General features: G+C 44.3%; 2 protein-coding genes across 4 annotated transcripts in view; both read right to left on the bottom strand.

Moving 5' to 3' along the window:
* The window catches only part of kcnab1a (potassium voltage-gated channel subfamily A regulatory beta subunit 1a), a 75,711-nt gene extending 61,154 nt beyond the window's left edge, over window positions 1-14,557 (bottom strand). The window contains exons 1-2 of one of the 3 annotated variants that reach the window (XM_076281977.1): window positions 14,476-14,557; window positions 11,966-12,063 (exon numbers count right to left, since the gene is read on the bottom strand). In XM_076281977.1, the coding sequence (XP_076138092.1) occupies window positions 11,966-12,039 (74 nt within the window). In that variant the 5' untranslated portion in view covers window positions 12,040-12,063; window positions 14,476-14,557. Of the gene's footprint in view, window positions 1-1,510; window positions 1,754-6,408; window positions 6,678-11,965; window positions 12,064-14,475 lie in introns of those variants that run through there. The other 2 variants (XM_076281975.1, XM_076281976.1) reach the window with 2 other exon arrangements.
* Window positions 14,558-15,868: 1,311 nt separating this feature from the next.
* On the bottom strand, window positions 15,869-20,787 carry vmn2r1 (vomeronasal 2, receptor 1). The gene is made up of 6 exons (XM_076283116.1): window positions 20,546-20,787; window positions 19,671-19,962; window positions 18,504-19,391; window positions 18,041-18,268; window positions 17,741-17,864; window positions 15,869-16,953 (listed from the first exon to the last, which is right to left on the bottom strand). Exons 1-6 carry the CDS (start codon window positions 20,785-20,787, stop codon window positions 15,869-15,871), a joined length of 2,859 nt encoding a protein of 952 aa, XP_076139231.1.
* Between the last annotated feature and the right edge of the window lie 3,074 nt (window positions 20,788-23,861).

The following is a 23,861-nucleotide window of genomic DNA, read 5'->3' as shown; positions in this document are numbered from 1 at the left end:
AGACTCGTAAAGAACCAGCACGAGTGAGAGCAAGACAGGGACGCCGCAACCTTCAACCCCGTCACACCTTTAACTACGAGGGCAAACGATCCAATCACTCAAATGTGCACACACACGCGTGTCTACCGTGGGTCTGTTCCGATTGACTTTTTAGATTCCTCACTAAACTCCTCCAAAGCACAAATCACAGAGCACTGACATCACTACAAGCCATTGTGCTGATAAGGTCCTATTGTTTTTGGCATGCACACATGTGTTTGCCAAAGCTGTGCCATGATGTCACTGGCATTGTTACTGTTATTGCCAACCCTTCCCCCTCCTTTTACACCCAGAGATGCACTCAGACCAGAAATAGAAGAGGAGAGTAGATAGCTATGCATATGCGTGCGCACACAAACACACACACACACACACACACACACACACACACACACACACACACACACACACACACACACACACACACACACACACACACACACACACACTTTACAAACATTTCACAAAATTAAAACATTCCATCACATCATATTTAATGGCTGTACTCATATAGGGCACCTTTAGGGTCCAGAGGTCACACACATATATCGTATTGATTTGCTAGCAGCTGCGGGTGGAGGGATCCTTTTAAAAACAGAGCTCAAATACCTCACTGCCCTCTCACAAAAAGGGCCCTTTTTCATCAGAAGAGTTGTGCAATCTTCATAATAACCAACTTCCCAAAACACAGCCTATCTACACACCCTCATCCCAATCTCATCTCTCTCTCTCTCTCTCTCTCTCTCTCTCTCTCTCCATCCAGCACCCTCTCATCCTCTCCCCTGAAAATAACCAATCAGAGGTCACACTTCCATCCCCACAGAGCCATGACCCCAGGCGTCCCACGTGCGGCAGGGCAGAGCCTAGAGTGTGTGTGGGGTGGGGAGTGGAGCTTATCTGGTCACTAGGCACAAAAACACAGCTGATCGAGAAGGGCTCGCCAGTAAGTTCACTTCAATTACTAAACTCAGAGCAGATGAGTTTGACCGGCCACCCCACAAAGCAAAATAAGAGTGAAGACTAATGGTAGGTGATGGAGTCCAAATGAGAGCCTGTGTGTGTGTCAGGGAAGGAAACTAGCAAAAATGCTGCTAAAATAGGAAAGCTGGTATAAACACAACATAATGTTTTACTGAGTGAGGTGAGTGGCTGGTGAATTTGACCATGTATCTGACAGTGGCTGGTAGATAATCACATTTTAAAAAGTTAAAAGTGTGTGTTTGTGTTTGTTCGTGTATGTGTGTGTGTGTTTGTTGTGAGGTCAACATCTGATAGTAAAAGTACTAAATGTATTATAGTATATGTAAGTGTGCAGGTAAGTGTGCAATAATGTTGTTATTATTACACATATAATAACTATTATTTAGAATACAATGTCTATAATGTGTATGCATGCAGGTTTATGCATGTGTGTGTAGGAATGCGTTGCATGCACGTGCACATGATCCTGTGTGCATCCGTCTCTGTGTACCTGTAAGCCATGCCGGTGGTGGCGCGCACCGAGTCCTGCAGCGAGAGCGCGTGCGTGTTGAGGAACTCCTCCAGGTGCTTGATGTCCAGCGTGGCGCGCGCCTTCAGGCCTCCCCAGTAGAGCCTCACCCCCGCCGGACTCTGCCTCCCGCCCCGCGGCCCCTGGCCCCTCTCCCCTGCCTTCTGCGCCCCCTTCTGCTTGGGGGCGGGGATGTCCGAGCACGCCGCCTTGTACAGGTACATCTCAGTGTGTCCGTCCTCTCACTCTCTCACATAGAAACATGCAGAGGAGCCTCGAATAGACAAACGTCCAGTGCCACTGAATGTCTCTCTCTCTCTCACACTAACACTCCCATGGTGTCCCTTAGCAGATGTATCCAAATGACAGCAAGTAAATGGCAGGATAAGTTTGACAGAATGTTCTGGAAGACAGACAATGTGTCAGAGATGGTCTCATCCCAGTGTGTCCTCTCGCCTCATGTTTGCCACTTTGTCAACATAGTCGATCAGTCTACTGTGCTTTCAGTCTCTAATAAATGCCATGGGAATCTGGGACATTTTCCCCTCCCTCAATCTCTCCCTCCCCCTCTATCTCCCTCCCACTCCCTCTCTCCCTATTCCTCTTTCTCCCTCTCTTTCTCTCTCTCTCTCTCTCTCTCTCTCTGTCGCTCCACCTCTCTCTCCCCTACTCTTTTCACTTGCATTCTGTTTTGCGGACCACTCTCTATGCTTCTCCTCAGCGCTGTTACCTAAACATTCTGGCCATTGGCCAGGCTCAGTGAACTCTAACCTCCTCTGACAAGGGTCTGATGTGGAGGATTGTGGGAATGGATGGCCACTCCAATTTCCCATATACAGCACACGAGTTCACAGCACGATCGCTTTCACACGAGCGCAACCTTTCATCAAGCCTCGCTGTTCCCCAAATACCATGGACACAAGCCAAATGAGGCACGCGCAGTGCAGGACTGGACACACTGCACTCTGAGCTAAAACACATGTAGGGGAATACACACACACACACACACACACATACACAAACACCCACGTCCACATACACAAACCCACACACGCACGTGCGCACACACACACGCACACACACACGCACACACACACACACACACACACACACACACACACACTTATGCACAATCACCCACGCCTACATAAACACACACACACATGCACACACACACACACACACACACACACACACACACACAAATACACACACACACACACACAAATAAGAGGGTGTGGTCTACAGTATGTGCAATTGCCCCTGGTGTCAACCAGATCCATACCATCAACCATGAGGTCAGAAGTGTTGCGTAATCACTCTGTCCTGGGGGTTATTTCCAGCCAATCAACAGGGCAGAAAATATCCACAAACATTTACGACTACAATTAAAGGGAATCCCCATGAGTACAGGGGGAGTACAGGGGCTTGCACATACAAATGCAATTTTAGCGCTGGTGTGTGCTCTATGGTCGCTGGCAATGAGAACATCACATGGACAATGGCAGAAGTCTAAGCTGAAATCACATCTCTGTTATTGCAGTAGCACATTCAGAAGTTATTTCCTCTGCTGTTGTGTTCACTTCATTTCCCTTGTTCCCTTTGTTCTTATAATTTGATGTTAATATGGAAATTGTTATATAAGGCATCTTTTCCTAGAAGGGCCGTTCCCTGTCCTGTTGGGTTCTATGTGCTCTCCCATTTGAATACATCCACCACATACCACGGCAAGTTCCAGCGCTTAAGTCATAGCTGGGAATACAAGTGGGTGGAGGTTGTGGGAATTGTGTGGTCCATGAGAACAGCTCTGGGGGGGAACACGCATCGATGACTCCCCCTGCCTCTGGAAGGAGAAGAAAGGGATCACCTCCTCCACTTTGTATCAAACTCGAACCTTCTTCTTCTGATCTGTGTAAGATAGAGCTGAGTTTGAGTCCCCAGGGAGTTGTTATTTTAAGAGCGCTAACTGATGTTGGCCTATTTGGCCATTGCCCTACAGGTCGTCACTGATCTGTTTTTACTTGTGATCAAATGAGGCAATGCATAAGAGGTGAAGAGCAATAAGCTTATGTCAGAACTTCCCACAAACTGTGTTATCTTCTTGATTTGTTAGATTGATAGTCTGTGTGGGGATATTTAGCACTGTCATGTTGACACCATTTACTGTAACCTTTTCAGGAGCTTAAAGCTGCGTACTTTAATGATCACAATGCCTTCTCAAGCCTCCTCCTTGACAAAAATTTAGCAGCCCATTTTTCAGGTCATTATTGAATGTTTTTTTTTTCACAGCCTGACTAGGCTCCAGACATCATATCTGGGATCACACTATATCTGAATGAATATGTAGCAAATTTGTAGCATGTGAACTTAGATTGAAACATTACAAAACAAATATGAGATAATTGAAGACAATTGAATGATCATATCTTCATTGGATTAACATTACTGTCCAGAGTCCTAATTCTACAGAATGTCTAATAAATGTTAAGTACAGTCTTGGATGGAACATCATGAATCCAAACAGCTTTTATGTTTTCATTTCACTCCTCTCAGATACAATACCGAATGGATGACAATGGGTGACAATCAGACAGAAGCCTCCTGATGGAATGTGTGGAATAATCCACCAATCAGAGGCTTGTATGTCCTTCTGCATCACACAGAAGGGGACGGATGATCTTTGACGTGTGTGTGTGTAACCATATCACCTCTTCTCTTGAGTTTGGCAGCCTTCTCCGAGGAGAGGAGGACAGCCTGCTGAATTTTTCAGTTAATGTCCCTGCACTGCAGCATTGCCTCTAAAGCTCAATTAGCCTTATCGGCCATCCTCCCTTTCTGTTTTTTCAAGCATTACTGAGAGGAAAAAAGGGCTTACAATGCAAAGGCAGTCAAGTGCAGTGAGGTGAGGCTGAGGAGGAGAAATCTGCAGAGACAACACGGAGTGAAGAGATAGAGAGAAAGAGAGAGAGAGAAGAAGAGGAAGAGAAAGAGAGAGGAAGATGGTTGAGGGACTGATACCAGAGAGCTGCTGGCACTGTGCTCTAAAGATAAGGGGATCAGTCAACTGAAAGGATTCTGTCCAACTTTAAAGTCCAGTTCATAAACTACATTCTGCCATTATGGATGAAATGTGGAAATGTGAGAAGACCACAAAGATTCACAGCGTCCTTTTAAGAATACAGTGTGACAGACCAGAGAAAAAGCTGCAAGAAAGCGAAGGAGTTAGGCAGCTCTACTGGAAAAAATCACAGCAAAGCTCAAAAGTAGCCCCTTTGATGGTTGGAAAAGGTGAAGGAGTGTGGGTGTGAAAGCAAATCATGTGGACTGCAGAGGCTGTGGCAGCGCAGGGGGTGAGTTGGTGTGAGGTGTGAGCATAAAGAGTGCTCTGGGGCCTGGAGTTCAGCATCACACATCTAATCCCTTTATTCAAGTGTACAGAGGAAAAGACAAACGCTCACCAAGAGAACAAAAGGATGAAGAAATGGTGAACAGATCTTCCTCGCTAAGGTGAAGACATTCAACACCACTAAATGAACTGCTCTAATGGAGCTTGACTTGGCAGTTGGCCCGCTCAATCTGCCTCCATTTGTTTTTGTCACCAGGGAGATGGGAAATGTCAAAACACACCCTTATGGAGTTCGACAGATGCCATGCAACTGGATACTAATAGGAGAAGTTAGCAGCATCACAGTGTCCAATGAGAAGTTATATTTACCCAAGACAAACAGAAAAAACAACTAAGGCAACAAAGACCAGTTAATTGTAAAATACCATCACACAACTGTTTGAGACGTTTTGCAATGTAAACTGCCAGATGATGGGTCTGTTTGAAACGGAAGACAGCTGCCTACTGCCTCCCTCCCTACATAGAGAGCTGTCTCACTAGACATGACTTTGGATTAAATGCATCTTTTAAAAATGAGCGTAGCACTCTACAATCTGTGGTTAACACTACGGTATGACGTTAGCAAAGGCCTGACGTTAAACTTGCTTAAGTAAGCTAGCAGTCTAATGGTATAAATTAGTTTTACGGCCGGCAGATATATCAGACCAGACACTATTAATGGTTACAACAATGGCATAATCAGATAGTAAATTGTTTATTTCTCATCTCAAATCTACAAATCTAAGCAAAATAAGATCACACAAATGACATTTTAAACAGATTCAGCAGCCATTACCGATGTCATCCGCCATGTTTGTTTACCTTTCACAGCTGTTTCAGACGTTGCCGCAAGGGATTATGGGTAGGAGGGAGCATGAAGTGTGCATCGATGCTGCCTCCAAAAATGACTGTTATTTGGGAATTCTAAGATCTTTTAGAAGGCAGCAGAATTTGTTTTTTCGGTTTCGAACCGCACTTGCTGCCTTGCTCCCCAGTTAGATATCTTAAAAGGCAGCAACTTTACCCGTTTCGAACACACCCGATATCTTTTTCTCTTCCCCATCTCACACATGAATGCATGCCATGGTTTTGATGCTCAGACATCAATTATGAAGACTGTCTTTGGTCAGGTTGATGACCTTTGTGATGAATGTAGCATCAATCATCAAGGCATAATATCAGACAGAAACAAATGTGTTATAATGTGTTTCTTTGTACCAGCTTTTGGTACCAGTCCAGACCACACATCTGAAACAAGTACAAAACTCTCGGCCAGCATAACTCCTCTTAACTCTCCAGACAACATCACCTCAGAGGGATGTGTGCAAGCTGTACTGGCATTGCATAACAAGACAGAGATGACTATTTCACATCTCATGCACCAACATAATCATAGATATTGTGTTATGCCAGTTATTCTGTGTAAACCCACACTGTGTCATTTTATTCCACATCCTCCTGTCCATCCTCCTCCTGCCCTCGCCTGTGCTCTCACCTGTAGGCCATGCCGGTCTGGTACGCCACCGTGTCCTCCCTGGACAGCCCACACAGCTTCAGGTACCAGTTGGTCTCGATCTCCCTGACCAGGGCGGCCTTGCGGGCACGCTGGAGCGCCGCCTGCTGGTGGAGGGTGTGGGCGCGGTTGGAGTCTTGCGAGTTGCGGTGGGCGCGCAGCCCGCTGATGGAGGCCACCGAGTGCTTCCGGAGCCGGGCGGCGGGGTCCGGTCCACCTCCGGCCGCGCCGCTGCTGCGAGCTGCCAGCATGGTCGACCCAAGATGTCCTCCACCTCCTCAAACAAGCATCATGGTCAATCTCTCTGACTGTTTTATGCTTTTAGGTGAATACACTGTCACCTGCCTTGTAACAGTCTCCTAATATCAACTCCTCTTTATTTCCCTCTCTACTTCCTGCTCTTCTTCTCTGTATCCTCCACTCCGTGGCTCTCTTATAACCTCCCCTTGTCCACGGGCTGAAACCAGATCCTCCAGGGCTCCTCTGCCTATCTGCTGGGCTGGAGTGGGACTGGGCAGGGCCAAGATGGGTTGCAGCCTGCTGGCTGCTGTCTGTTCCCTCCTGCTTTCAGAGGCAGACGCCCCACAGGGCTCACTGACTCGGGGATTAGCTCACCCTGGGAGGTGGCTGCAGGTGTTCCCCACAAATCCATAAGCCTCTCACACAGAGACCAGAACCACCCATGGGCCAGGAGCAGAACATACAGAGATGCAGGCACACAAAGAATAAAGAATACGAGAACGGAATTTTGAACAAGAGCCTACAGGTATGTGTGGTCAGCTTAGTTATACTTGGCCGTGTATTAGCAGGACTGTGGAGTGCTATTTCCTATGTCATTAGACAAGGTTTTACTGTGAAAGGAATACCCCAAGCTCCTTAACACTCTGAGCTTTTAATAACACCACTTACAGAGTGTTGTGCACACACACATGCACACACACACAGACTTTACATACGCATACAAAACCATGTGTGATAAAACTATTTATTTATGTAACTAAAATATTGAGATTTAAATATCCATTTGCATATACATTCATCTAATACTTAATTATATGAATACCTCTTGTATATTTTTTGTCTTCAATAACAAAGTAAATACTTGAATGAGTCAGTGTCTTTATAGCGGTCACTACTGTGGTACTAGAGAAGATACTAGAGAAGAAGGTCAGAATGTCTGGACATCATTAAGTATCTGCAGCTTATAAGCCAAATATAACTGATCACATTATTCACACCTTTTAGTGCCTCTTTGGGAATAATTATGTTAATGTGTGATTGATGCTCTGCCAATGACCTTGCTGTTGTCTCCCTCCCTTCTCAACTACATACTCTTGTTAGGCAGAGGAGTGAACCAGTGCCCAGTTCATTACCAGAACATGAACTTCTTTGGCCTAAACTTTCCTTGCTGATGCTCTGACCTGAAGCACTGGAGTACTTATTTCTCACTTGAGTGCACAACAGAGGACCTTGCAAAACAGTTTTCACACACACACACACACACACACACACACACACACACACGCACACACACACACACACACACACACACACACACACACACACACACACACACACACACACACACACACACACACACACACACGCACGCCCGGACACACACACCTCCTTCATTTTGAAGGTTACAAAAAAGGACTCCTTGATACATTCTTTTCATCATTACTGTCTGCTGGTTTGTATGCAAATCAATGCTAATCTCAGCCAAAGTGTAAATGAATTTGACAGAGTCCTCTAAGTTTGGCCAAGTTCAAACAGGCCTGTCTCCTGCAAGGAGCAATGCCAAAATCCGCCACAGAGGAACAAGATGAGAATGAACTGCATCGTTAGAGTCATACTAATGAGAAATTCTCTGGAGATGTACGAGAGATAGAGGGAGGGGCGGGTTGGGTTAGGGGATGGGTTAGGGGAGGGATTCCCAAACTGTGGGCAATGTCGGAAAGGTGTTAAAAATTATTAATCAATGAATAATCTAATTAATTCATAAATAATAAATCATTTCGAATCGGGTTATAATTATATAGAAACGTGAAATTAAAAGAAATCATTTGTAAACTCTATAGGAGGCTATGTTTTCATTAAAAAATAAGCTACCCACAATGCACGTGATTTCCTGCGGGCAGCCAGAATATCTGGCATGTTAGTTTCGTGGAAGGCTAGGTAGAAGGCTACGCAAACATGGAAAACTGGCTAAAAACAGGGACACTGTCCAAAAGGCCTAATTAAAGCGATCGAAGAGGAGAATCGAGAGAAACAGAGCAGGAGACAGGTAACGATGGAATGGGGGGCAGAATGATGAAGGTGGAGGTGGAGCGCAGAGGGATAAAGGAAAGTACGAGACAGAAAAGACTGCGAAGAAAACAAATGTATGAGGAGGCATATAGACAATAGGCTTCACGTGGATTGGGAGACAGACTGCCCAAAGCCACAGTGCGTGCTTTGCAGTGAGGTGCTATCTAACCAGTCTAATGTGGTTTTCCATGCTGTTTTTTGTTAGCGTGAGAGCTCATAGACCAGTTGCACATTTTGATTTTGTTATTTGTTATCATGTAGGGCGGCTAATTAAACATGATGCCTGGAATGCGTCAATAGAATGAGTTACTTTTTTATGTGTTGGATGGTGAGGGTACGTGAGGCAATTCAGGATGTAGAAGGTGGTCTGCGGGAAAAAAAAGTCTGGGAACAGCTGGGTTAGGGGTTGGGTTAGGGGTTGGGCATGAAAGTAAAAAAGAACAAAAGAGAGGGAGATTATGTGACAGTCAGAAACGGTGCTTTGTCCTAAATTAATTAGTACCACAGAATCAGACATAGACATTGGTCTGCTTCTGTGATCACCTGTGGATGCAGCTTCTCTCTGATGACTCGGAAAGTGACATAAGTGTTGAATACTTGGAAACCTTTGGTTAAATCACTATGTAATTTATCGGTCCAAAATCCCCTTTAAAACGCCTCACCCTTTGGTTAACTTCCAGAATGCTGGAACAGGAACTATGCTGAATTATTGAGTCGAGATTCTCGGTAATGACTATCTGATATGTGATGTGGTCTCGGTGCTCATGACACACAACCACAACTCCTGTCATTCTAGTCTCAAAACGCTGGGTCACCACAATCCAAATGAGTCACATAATCCTAAGACTGCAAAGGACAAGGGGCTCTGGGACTGCTGCACACATGCATACTGACCAAGAGAACGGCTACAGAGCGGACCTGACCTTCATCTGGCCCATAGTTGCGTGCCATGTTAGGCATAAGATAGCTGAGGTGTGCGTGACTGGTACGGAGTCAGTCAGAGGACACACTGAGCAGACAGACACTGTTGCCGTTTGTAGGGGGTGATGGAAAACTCTTTCAGGATATCACTACTCGGCATTAACGTCCCTATAACCTCTTCGCCTGTCAATCACCAAAGGCCACCCAGTTCAACCCAGTTTTGCTCTGCTCTGTATATATTAAATGGTGCTTAAGGCAATTATATCAGCAAGTTAAAGCAAATTCAATTTGTAACAACATAACTGCCAAATACTGAAGTGCTAAATGCTGAATTATAGCTGTATAAATTACTTAAGTTCAATTATTGATTGATTCTAGTTAACATTTGAAATGCCTCCAGTAATATCTGTAATTACAATACAATATGTACAAGAAACAGGCAGCAGGACATATTGCATATTGAGTATTGAGAACAAAAATTTCACAACAGCAACATTCAGCAACAGCAACAAAACACACTTTTCCCTCTGTGCATTGTGGCAGATAGATGTTGGGAAGAGACAAGCTTCGATAGAAATCATATAGACCATATACACAACATAGTCATCTCATCATATGCAACATAGCCATCTCATCATATGCAGCATAGTCATCTCATCATATAGACCATATGCAACATAGTCATCTCATCATATGCAACATAGCCATCTCATCATATGCAACATAGTCATCTCATCATATAGACCATATGCAACATAGTCATCTCATCATATGCAACATAGTCATCTCATCATATAGACCATATGCAACATAGTCATCTTATCATATGCAACATAGTCATCTCATCATATGCAACATAGTCATCTCATTACCAGCTTCCTCACAAACCACAAGTGGCTTTTCTAAACTGAGAAATGGGTGATAAACAGTATATGGATTCCTCTCCCCTTAGAGACAAAGCTACATGGAAACAAATATTAATGTGACAAAACTAGAACATGATGAAAAAAGTCAGACTAAAATACCATATGTACAGTCACAGTAGACAGAGAAAACTATAACTATAGGGAATTAAACAGATTCACACAGAGAAGGATTTTTTTTATCCTGCTTCCCTGAAAAATCCCATGATCCATCATACAATTTCTTCATGGCACAAATACTGAGTAAAAGTTGTTTGGTAGTTTTTTAATAACATGCAGCACGATAAGGAGAACATATTTTCCTTATGTGCAGTCCACATGCAGGCTTTAAACAATATCATAAATCACCACAATGTGTGTTTTGTCTTTGTGTGTGTGTGTGTGTGTGTGTGTGTGTGTGTGTGTGTGTGTGTGTGTGTGTGTGTGACTGAAGACTGAAGACTGTCAGAAAGAAATGATTACAGTAAGAATGAATATAAGCCTTCAAACAGACAAGGTGTCCTTTTACAGTGTGACATTCTACTACTGAGGGAGGAACTGTGCGTGGATGAGATTTCCTCCATGGGCATGAGAACCGCTCCTTGTTAACATGAGTCCCCTGGATGAGCCCGTAGTATCCTGTTCCCAAACAGACAACTACTATTACTCACGCTATTGTTAACTGGAGTGTTGTCTTTAACGCACACGGACCAAACAGCGACTAAGTGACCCGGTGGTCCACATAAACAAGTCTACTTTCTCATTTCTACTGATGGAAGTGGACAGACATATTGTGTCAGCTCTTATGGCCTCATGTCAATACAGGGGACAAGAAATAGCACTCCAAAAAGGAAGATCAGAATCCACCAAAACATGATCATTTATCAGTAACTTTAGATAATGAGTTTCAGCACCACATGTCAGTTAACCAGTAACTTCTACAGCATGTACATATGTTAGGGCAGTGTTTCTTTCCTAAAGCCTTTACTCAAACAATCTGGTATATGGCCAATATCTTTCAATAGAATATCTCTCCAATATCTTTCAAAATATCTCTCCAATAGAATAACAGTATAACACTGAGAGCAGTTCCATTTCCTTTGCTGTGCAATATTCATGAAAGTCAATGTGTCATACATACTGCACACACATATAGCCTATACATATGCATATACATGTTCTGACAGGTGACTTCACAGGACTGTTAACCGCAGCTAAACAGACGGGTATCCACTTACAAAGCCCTTCTGCAATCTCTATGGCCACTCATACAAACAAAAACAGTCTGCCATCACACAGTATGTGATTAGATTTAAACGTATATGTAGACAGTATGAGTTCCTGTAACAACAGCTTACAAGCATGGTGATATTTTGTCTTAATAAGGATCATCAGTGTTGTCCCACCTGTACAGCATCTTGGTATGTCTGGGATGTCGGTCGCCATAACTTGCCACACCATGCGCCATTGCATTAGGCATCAGGCAGGATGTACAGATTAAGCTCTGAAATAGAAAACATCGTTTTAGGACTAGAACACAAATAATTTGCACTGATTTGTTTGCATGTAATCTGCAGTCTTTCAGAGTATAAAACTTGGCATAAATGTCTCTATCCCTGTCAAGTCCCTGTCAAGCTCAGAAACTTCAAAATGTAATGAACAATTAACTTGTAAGGAGGTACAAACAGCTATATAGTTCAATTCATTGGAATTAATAATGTAGCCTACATGAATTAGTATATCCATGGAAACTTCAAGACCTCGGGATCCTAGGAAGTCTGAAATGCAAAGTCATTGAGTGAAGTACTAAACTGTGGATGCAAATAAATCTCCCCTGTGTTTTTGTCATTAAAACACAACACACTCTGTCACAAGTCTTTTGAAAAAAATAAAATACAGTATATATCTTCATATTTCTGTCGTAAAAATATCAAAGATGCCGACACCATTGACATGACATGCTTAAAGTCAGAAATAAAACTGCAAAACAATCAATTATCTTTAAAACTAGATGTACCGCAGAGTACCAAAACATGATTAGTTCATAGATTTCACATGTAAAATTCATTTTATACAACCCCACCTCCATCTTGCCTGTTCATAATTCTGAGAAATTCTTGAATTGTGTGCATGTGTGCATGTACATGTTTATGTTATGCGTGTGTGTGTGTGTGTGTGTGTGCGTGCTTGTGTGTATGCCTGCGTATGTGCCTGTGCATGCAAGCGTACATATGTCTACTGTGTGAGTATGTGTCATACGTATGATTACTGTGAATGTATGTGTGTGTGTGTGTGTGTATCTGTTTGTGCACATGTGTGCACATGAAATGGGTTAACATGACCCCTGGAGGCAAACATACGGAAAAAAATGGTCCTCCTAAACCCTACGGTTTTCGAGATATTCACAGAAAACTGTGTCTGCCCTACCCTCCTTTCGGGGGGTCCAGTCCAGCGGGGGGGCTACAGATCAAAACGAAAAACGATGGTTCCATGCTATCCATGTGGGGTTACATGCCCACCAAGTTTCGTGTACCCCGGTCTTTCAGTGTCCCGGGAATCATTGACAGAAATTTGGGCATGCGCCGCTGCGCGGCGGTCATAATAATGTCAATTGTTATTTACTGCAGAAACATGGGCAAATATTTTCTAATCTGAAGTAAACTCAAATTTTCCATATTGGCACAATTTATGTATGTTCCATTTAAATTACGTTCACATTTCATTTGCATTGCCAAGACACTATAGACAGTACATAACAACTAGATAGATAGATAGATAGATACTTTATTGATCCCCAGGGGAAATTCAAGAAGTATGCAAGTAATTTAACATTTAAAATGCTGCAATACACTTCAAAACTCCAATTAATCTGTGACCATGATTTGTTACATAATTTTCACTAATAGACCTTTTCTGTGATATAACACTGAAATATGGCTTGCATGATTACATTTGAAAGATTGCCTCTCACTGATATTTGCTGGCAGTGCCAGTCTAGTGTTATTTTCACCCATTTTCTTGCACACTGGATATGATTCATATCCCGGACACCTATTTGAATGTTCCACCCTACAAATGTTTCAAACATCACCTGGCCTACGCAATGCCTGGCAATGCCTGACCAATGAGGTTTGCCAAATGTTAGCCAATCAAGGTGCAATATTATTCATGTCATATCTCCAGGGATTCTGACATCCTCCAATTAAATGTGCCATTATGTTACTAGTTTTGGACTATATGCCTGACCAATTATGGCTAATCATTGTAGAACTTGTAACCATTTGACAGATACACAAAAAAATATATTTTTATGAAGAAATGAAACAAAATGAATTGATCATTTGAATTTTATTCCACTTCATTCAAAATGAGTAGCTTGCAATAGCACACTTAAAGATTATGGAGGACAAAGAGGATTTGAGAAAACTGAGAACTTATAGAGAACTGTTTTAACAACATTTGAAATTTGCCAAAGCAATTGGATAAAATGTCATTAGGGCACCACACACTATTGATAATAGCCAGGAGAGCTGGACCCCATGGCCAACAGCCCTGCACTGGACACATGGCTCATCCTGTATTTATAGCACTGCCCTATGTGCATGCCACCACAGATGTCACACACAGACCCAAAGAAACACGGCTGTCAACTTTTACTGCCACTGTAGTGCACTCTGCTGTCTGTTGAGTGACATGTCTACCTAGATTCATTCGAATCAGATAGATAGATAGACACACACACACACACACACACACACACACACACACACACACACACACACACACACACACCTGAAATCACTCCCTATCAGGTTGGAGTAAACATGATCCCTGGATCAGCAGAGCTAAGAGGCCCAAAGCACTCCAGAGATCTCCACCATTTCGACATTCACTCATCTCAGCTTTCAGCCATTACCTTTCACGTCCTGTCTGCTCCTCTCCTCACTGGCCTTCTCTCTCTCCGGCTTACGTACTTCAGTCCTACTACCGGCAGGGTGATCTTCAACTTGTTTACACACAAACACACACACACTCACGCACGCCACACACACAACAAGGTCCTCCTCCGGCATGCCAGGCCATCCCTCACGGAAGTGTGTTGTTACACTTCCAATTATAGAACAATATCATCACACCACAAGGCCTCTGAGGAGGCGCCAGACTCCGACATAAACTCCTCCATACTCCATACCCGCCACTCCACAAGGAGCCGGGCCAGACAGCTGACACCGGGGCCCTCCCAGGGAATGCATGTATGGTCACCACTGCAGCTCTAAGGGACTGGGGAATAGAAATGGGCTTTATGTTTCCAAGTACTGAATCTGAGATTTAGGCTGATGCCTATAGGGCATAGTCTTTTGTGCAGCCAAGCCATAATTATTGATCAGGTAAACTGCAGCTCATGGGAATATCATTCATTTTGTACGCCTTGTACTTGTCCTGATGCACAGTATTTGCATTGAGGAGGTTTGCTTTACGTCAACCAGTTACAGTGAGCTGTCTGTCACTCCGGTCCACCGACTTTCACAAGTGTGTGGAAGTGGTGATAGGACACCAAAATAGAAAAGGGTAAACACAGAGAGTTGAGGTCAAAGGTTAAGATATCACCACCCTGGAGATCAACAGTGGTGCTAATATTAACTGTACCATTAATGATTAAAAAACAGAATGGAAAACATTTTACCGGTACTATATAAATGTGTAATGATGTAAACATTGGATAAATAAAAACACAGAAGAGAATTGACTATAAAGTATAATTTATTTAGTGAACTGAGGGAAAGTACATCATATTGTAACTCAAAACTAGATATTGACTCTGATGTAACAGCTGTTGAAGTCATGTCACATGACTATGTACACGGTACCAGCAATTTAATTGAATCTGGTCATTAAATTTCATTCACTTCACTGATCAATAAAACAATAGAACTGACATAAATAATGAATCAATAAATGAATTGAATTGGGAATTGATTGCAACCAAGTATTCCTGGGCTATCTAACCAAGTGAACTGCTGATGAGGTGAGGATGAGGGAGGAGGGTATTGTATTCTTATGCATTATAAGCTATATAGTTAGGGACTGAATGAGCATCTATATTCCTAATGTTGGCGCAACATTTGCTTCAGAGACTTTTGGGCTGTTACAGTACGAAGCCATTGATTAAGCTTTGTTTCAGCAAACTGCCACCAGTGTCCGATGTGGTACCAAATCTAGACAGACCCCCAATGACATGGCTAAAGTGCGGAACAGGCCGTAACACAGCCCCATTGAGAGAGGAGGGTGAGGCACGTGCCGGTCAGCCGTCAGCCGTCCACGCTCACGGTGGAGACGGTGGTGGTGGTGAGCGAGGCAGAGGTGCCCGTGTTGGAGCCGTCCGCGCCCTTGACCCGCGGCCTCATTTGCTCCTGGGTGTTCCGCTCGGGCTTGACCAGCAGCACGTAGCACTTGGGCAGGAAGATGCAGGCCAGCAGGCCGAAGCTGGAGGCCAAGATGGCAAAGATCTGCACGGCCACCATGAACTTGCCGCGCGTGCTCAGGTAGGCCGGCACGAAGGAGATCCAGACGATGAAGAAGACCAGCATGCCGAAGGTGATGGACTTCGCCTCGCTGAAGTGGTCCTCCAGCTTGCGGGCAGTGAAGGCGAAGCCGAACGCCAGCAGCGCCAGCAGGATGTCGTAGGCGAAGATGCAGCTGATGAAGACCACGCTGCCTGGGTCACACTCCAGGATGATCTTGATGTTCTGCGAGGCCATGTTCTTGGTGGGGTGCGGGGGGAGCAGGCACAGCCACACGGTGCAGGCCACCGCCTGGACGAGGGTGCACACCACCGCCATCGCCCGCTGGTGGGCCGGCTTGAGGGCGTCCGCGTCACTCTTGGGCGCAGGGGGAGCCGGCGTGGTCTGCACGACGTCCGGGCTCTGATCGGCAGCAGTGTCGGCGGCGGCTGCTGCTGCTGCTTTGGCGGCGGCCTTTGCGGCAGACCGGACTTGCTTGATGGCACGGGCGCGGAGCATGAGGATGACGGACTTGCCCATGATGGAGGAGAGGCAGAGGGCGAAGCCCAGGGCCAGGGCCACCTGGCTGGTCATGCACGACCAGGGATGCGGCTCGCCGAGGAAGACGATGGAGCACAGGAAGGTGACCACCAGCGAGAAGAGCAGGAAGAAGCTGAGCAGCGCGTCGTTCACCTGCACCATGGGCGTGCGCAGGTGCACCAGGAACACGCCGGCCACCACGATGGTCACCAGCGCCCCGAACGCAGAGATCGCAATCAGCGTGATGCCCAGGGGCTCCCCAAAGTCCAGGAACTCGATGGTCTTTGGCACGCAGGTGTCACGATTGGCATTGGACCAGTAGTCCTCACTGCACTGGATACATGCTCGAGAATCTATGGAGAGAGGCCAGAAAAGAGACCAGACAAAACACTTAAGGGGATAGACTGTCAGGTGCGGGTCAGTATTTTGATGGTCGTTATGGTGTCTGGCGAGGGGAGTGTCACATGATACGGGGTGGGCTGTGTTTGTGTGAGTTCATTTGAGCTCAGGCACAGCTGCTGCACTGCATTGGGTGTATGACTTCATACAGCACACAATCCCAAAGTGGTACATACATAGAGCATGAACAGGACTTCGACTACACTCACACACACACACACACACACTCACACTCACTCACATACACTCACACTCACTCAAATTCACACACACACACACACACACACACACACACACGCACATATGAAGATTTATTTATCTGATGTGTTTTTGCTTAATTCTTCTATTTTGATCTCTTTGTTCAATTCATATATAGCCATTTTGTACTTTACTATATTCATTTGTTTTCATTTGTAAAGCGTTTTGGATCAGCTTTTGTTGTGTTAAATGTGCTCTATAAACTGACTTGACTTGACTTAACCATGTGAAGTCCTCCTGTGTCCTGTTAGCAGCAGTGCAGACAGGATACAGCTGACATACTATATGCATATGCAAATAATGAGCAAATAGATATAGTATCTATTAAAAATCTATTAATAGATATTGGCTCTGTGAGTAACCAAAACTATTCTATCCTCAACTTGCACATAGTAATGTCGACTACTAAGATCATACTACATGACCAGACCACTTATACCAATTTTGAGCCTTTTTTGCACTCTGATGAGTTTGCCCAGTCACCTGTAGTGTTACTGATTTCTCCATCTGCACAAGGGATGCAGTCAAAGCAGCAGACAGGCTCCCCCTGCCTGATGCCTTTCCTGGTGCCTGGTTGGCATATCTCACTGCACACAGAGCGTGGTACCTAGAAACAACCAGCAGAGGGCACCATAGACCTAATGAGACTCATGAGTGTTTACAAGGTCAAGTCTGCGCTGCACATGTGATCTGACCAGACATATGATAGGCATTACTGGCACCACCCAATTAAATGTGGGCATTATGGACAATGGTAATGACGGACATTATGTCCCCACTGACCTCTAGGACGTCGTTGTTCCAGATGATGGAGGCATTGTTTATGGTCATCCTGGAGTTGTCTGGAGCGGTGCTGTTGTAGAACCCGACCTGTACGTAAGAGAGCTCCCCCGCTGGAGTCATCTGCCAGTTCATGATGTCATACAGGCCATCCACATCTCCGTCTTTGAATTCAAACCTCTCACCAGTGTGCCGTACAACGAATTGCACGTTTTTCAAGTAGTACATCAACTTCAGGGCGAAAAAAATTAGCATAGTTAGCATAATACACATGCCGTTGCACAACAAACCACATGAAGACTTTGCTGTTGTGGCCATGTTAAGTGTGTATGAGTATGTCTGAATGTACATCATCCGTATGTGTGTCAGTGTGCCTGTATTCATGGTTTGGGGGGGGACTGTGTGGACTGAAGTGCATGTGTTTCTACTGCGCAACCCATTACCAACAGCATACCCAGCCACCCACCTGCCAAGGTTCAAAGTTGTCAATGTCTGCGCAGGTCCCGTTCTCAAAGGGCCCTTTCCCTGGCTCACAGTGCTCTAGGTTGTGCAGGGCATGCGCTACAGTGTAGACGGCCTTGTAGACACTGTAGGTAAGCCGCAGCTGGGACACGTCTGTGTAGGTGTTGTTCAGATGCTGCAGGGACTCACGGCCTGAGCACAGGCCCTCCGGCACCACCCTGGCCACTGCCCGGGTCGCCGTGGTGTTGCTGGCCTCCAGAGCCGCCCGCACAGCCCTGGCCTTGGCGTTGCGCAGGGCGCGTCCGTAGTCCAGCGTGCAGTTGAACGCCGTCTCCCAGAACTCCTCGGTGAGCGGGTGCTCGTACGGGTCGATGTTCAGCAGGTGGCCCTGCAGGCCGGGGATGTCGGCGCGGCGCAGGCCGAAGCCCAGCGTGCCGCCCAGCACCTGCTGTATGCCCGGGTGGCGCGCGATGGCCGCCGAGGTGACCCAGGCCTCGCTGGCGATCCACGTGCGGTTGGTGACGTTCTGCCGGAGCAGCTCGTCCAGCAGCGGGCTGAGGTCCACGTCCGAGGAGAAGACCACGACGATCTTGGCAGTGGACTTCACCACTGCCTGCACGATCCGTCGGATGTCCTCGGACGAGCTGACCTTGGGCAGTGTCTCGGAGAAGGAGATGCACACGCCCGCCTCCTCCACCTGCTCCTTGAACTCCTTGATGCCGTACTTGCCATAGTCGTCATCAGACGCTATGGTGCCCACCCACGTCCAGCCGAAGTGCAGCACCATCTGGGCCATGGCTGAGGACTGGTGGACATCACTGGGGATGGTGCGCAGGAACGTGGGGAACTGGAACTGACTCTCCAGCACAGAGCAGGACGATGAATAACTCACCTGCAAATGATTATCATGAAATATACAATGGGATGAAAATATAGAATGATAATATAGGGTGTGGTGACGCATCTTAAACAAAACTGACGAAATGTTATGGAATCCTATATCATGTGACTATAATACATTAGAATTTCAGTGAATTTATTATGTTAGAAGTATATATGATATATTTGATATTGCATTGTAAAAATCACAGGCCTACTTAATACATAAAGTAATATGATGTCAGATGTGATTATGTCTTCTGTGAAAGAGCGGTCATGTCATGTTCTGCACCTGAGGGAAGTAGTAGAGGCCTAGGATGCGAGCTGTGGCGATGGAGAGGTCAGACCCGCCCGCCCCCACTAGAGCAGCCAGTGGGGGTCCAGAGCCACAGCGGTAGTTGGGCACGGCCTCGTCCTGCCCTGTGAGGTAGGTCAGGGTGCCCTCCACTGCTTTGGAGATGGTGAAGCACGAGTCATAGATGACGTAGCCCAGATCTGTCTCTGGCAGCAGGTCTGGACTAGCATTTATTTCCTTAATGGCAAACAGCATTGTCTGTGTCCAGCGGAAGGCACGGAAGTTAAATCTGAGGGGTTAATAATTTCATCAAAATATAGACCAAGGATAATAATACATTATCTAGCCTATGACAAATGCAGGAATCCAAGTGCCACATTAAAACATTTGATCAGTTGTTTAATTCATTATTCAGTTTTCTGTTGGAGGCAATGGTAATAGCGCAGTGTCTTTTGTTGGGTGTAAAATATAATTTTAGCCACCAGGTGACGCCAAATACATTCAAGTAAAGGAAAAGTCTTGAAGTGAAAGTCTGTGAAATCAATAGATTGGTGCTGGTTATTGTGGTGCATAAATCGTGGCTGTCATTTGATTAGTCAGTGAGAGACGTAATTTAATTGGTTCTACGTCAGATGCGGTGGTCGGGCATGACCACTTGGTTCTTTATCGTAATAGGCAGACAAGATGCCAAGATAGAATAGGCCTAACGGACATTGATATGAGACGCAACAAGATTAGTCTATTTTTAGTGAGAATAAACCATATAGAGAGTCATAAAGATTAACTAACAAAGCATTAGTGAAATGACAACAAAACATCTATGCCCATGTAAACTCTCAAACCAATGTCACGCAAGATCATGATATTCTTACCCTTCGCATCCAGTCGATACAGGTTCCGATGTCGTGTTGCTAGCAGTTGAAGCAAGGTGGTTGTGAACGGAAAACATGCCGCCTATGACCACCGTTTTCTTTTCCACACTTTTATAACCATTTAAATTGAATTTGGCCTTCAATTTACAACTCGCCTGCGCGTCAGCCGTTGTGCAAAAATAAATAACTACTATAGCATAAACTAGTAACTTACATTTAGTCTCATACCCCCTGAACTCCATGTCAGTGAGTGAGAAGTAAAGCCTACCTGTTGCGGATACAATAGAGCTTGCACTGATAATTGTTTTCACAGGTAGCGGCACCTTCATCATTTCCCAAGGGACTTTTCCTGTTGCATGAGTCAACCGCAAGGCTGTGCACAGATTATTTGAAAATGTTTCATGATTTTATTTCTAGACTTTATGTTGGCTATGGGTAGCCTATATGTGCAAACATAATATTATTAATAAAAATCAGGACATGAAGTTCACATTACAGGTGTTGAGGTCAGTTGTTGCACAGAGACCACTAATGTAGACTAGGCCTCCCACTACTAACCAACTCCTCCTCCATCACTACAAGTCTGCTACTACTACTAGGCTAATACTAATGATAATAATAATAATAAATAATAATAATAATAATAATGATGATGATAATAATAATGATAATGATAATATAATGTTGTTGTTTTGATAGCTTTCTGTAGCCATACCAGTGTTGTAACACCACAAGTTGTAGGTACAAGAAAAAAGTTTCCTGAATAGCCAACACACTCTGACCTAGAGGCCTCCTGCCTAGCTTAATTAAAATTTCAGAACTGGAACAGACAGCCATAGGGGACTTGACCTATCAAACAATGCATTAATTAACACATTCGAGAAACATTTGAGTGACTATCAAAACATTAAATGCTAGGGGATCCAAATTAATTACATAGTGCATGCAGTGGCTTGCAAAGACTCTGCTTGAAAGCCCACTTGTCATTAGGCAAGCTTTCCCCTGATGTGGGTAGCATGGTAATGGTCTCCATACAGTATCGCTACCATCCTCTGGGATGGAGTTGTTTAGACGTTGTGCTTGTCACTACTCGTCCTTCAGTGAGACGTGAGTCTCACACCTGTGCCCTGATGTGTCAGGGGAGCGGGGGAGTCAGGGAGAGTGCGCCTGCAGCCAGGGTTCAGCTGTCAGTTGTTTATGAGACAATGATGTCGGGGGGAAAATATTGTAATAACCTTAAAAAAGAATGATTTAATTCTACAGAATTATAAAATATAGAGAATACATTGTGAACATAATCACATGTTCTGGATAAACTGATGAATTAAGATGCACACATAACAAAAGCTTAGTTTCTATGTCAGCTAGTGGGGCTTGTTAAAAGAACAGAGGAGATGGTGTTCGATCCTAGAGGAGTGGTCTGAGGCCTGTGGTCATCCACAATGAAACCATCTCACTCACAGTGTTACTGTTTTTATTGATAGTTCACTGACCAGGAGCACACATTGATTCTGTTGCACACATTTTGTCTGGATTTCTTGCAGCAACTTGACCAGAGGTTTATGGTAGTCTTTTATCAGGTGATCTTTGGGATTTTAATCAGAAATGTTAAGCAAACAAGATTATATAACCTATCCATCTCACATGCCACACATTGAGTAACATATAGTGCCATTGGAGAAAAGGTTTAGAATATGCATTATATGAATTATATGCAATTATTATACATCTTAGTTATTAATTATTATAAATAGTCAAAAGGCTGGACATGTCTATTTTTTTATATATTTTATATTTCTTTTTTTAGTTTTGAAGGCCAAAATCATAAAATGACACACATGGGATTAAGTAGTAAGCAAATAGTAAGCAAAAAGGTGAAAAAGCAATACGTGTAATATTAGGCCCATGAAATGGTTTTCCAACTGTCCTGAAGAAGTTCCCATACATGTTTAGCACTTGTTGGCTGCTTTTCTTTCACTCAGGTAAATAAAAAGAATACTAGGTGACTCTCTAGCTTGTGAGGTCAAGGTTACATGGGGTCCTATAAGTACTGATTATGATACGTGAGGTCAATAATTAAGGTCACAAGGAGTCTTCTATGAAATACAGGGTTTGCGCAATATTGGCTGAATGGTTTGCCATATGTTCATCAAACCTTACATAGTTACTCACTACAAAGTCTAAATGCATTGATTACACACTCAAGGTTGTGGGGTCAAAGGTCAATGTTATGTCATCAGATGTCAAGATATAGTTTGCTGCAGTAAAGCAGGCGGCAGAGGCAACTCAAATGTAACTAAACTACTTTGCTTTGAATTTGCTATTATTTAACATAAAGTTTTCTTTTATAATGTTTTCTAGAATGTTTACTGTACATTTGTTCAGTACAATCAATTATTGTACACTGTACAATACTTTTTATGTGGTTTGATGTCCATGCTCTTTGCTGTCTTACCCTGTCTTTTGTGTCATTTGTGGATGCCTGTAACAAATCTCCCGCATTGTGGGACAATAAGATGAATACTGAATCTTAAATATTTTGCTGAGAAACGTTCATATGGCTACTCTTCATTTACACAGTGAAAATTGAACTGTCAAATCTTCATCTCATGTGTGTGACCTCAGCTCCTTCCAGCACTATCTTTTTACATTGAGTTTTGTATCACTTCACTTGAGCACTTACCACTTAATTAAGTGTGAAAAAGTCATGCTGAAACTGTAGATGTGACATTCCTTGAGCTGCACCTGAAACAAGTTTGCCATGTTAATGCTCTGACCTGTTAACATGGATACTGAAATGAAAATGGACAGGCAATGCAGGTACCCTATATGTTAAGTAAGTATAAGTAAGTATATACTCTTTTGATCCCGTGAGGGAAATTTGGTCTCTGAATTTATCCCAATCCGTGAATTAGTGAAACACACACAGCACACAGTGTACACACAGTGAGGTGAAGCACACACTAATCCCGGCGCAGTGAGCTGCCTGCATCAACAGCGACGCTCGGGGAGCAGTGAGGGGTTAGGTGCCTTGCTCAAGGGCACTTCAGCCGTGCCTACAGGTCGGGGTTCGAAGCGGCAACCCTCCGGTTACAGGTCCGAAGTGCTAACCAGTAGGCCACGGCTGCCCCAATAGCCTATAATAATAGGCCTACCATTTTGTTACTGCATTAACCATAGAGATGTTCTTATTGAACATTAAAAAATACTAAAATTAAAAAGTAAATTGCATTGTGGGGCTGTCAAGTGATTATTGCAATCATCATTGCAAAATCACATAAAAATCCCCCAGGCTACTTGGAACATCTCTTTAAAT

This window comes from Alosa pseudoharengus, unplaced genomic scaffold (assembly GCF_046254945.1).
Source record: "Alosa pseudoharengus isolate Yale_2024_CS ecotype anadromous, Long Island Sound unplaced genomic scaffold, YU_APseudo_1.1 YU_APseudo_1.1_scf_13, whole genome shotgun sequence".
Classification (NCBI taxonomy): domain Eukaryota; kingdom Metazoa; phylum Chordata; class Actinopteri; order Clupeiformes; family Clupeidae; genus Alosa; species Alosa pseudoharengus.
This window is presented reverse-complemented; position numbering and strand designations above follow the sequence as displayed.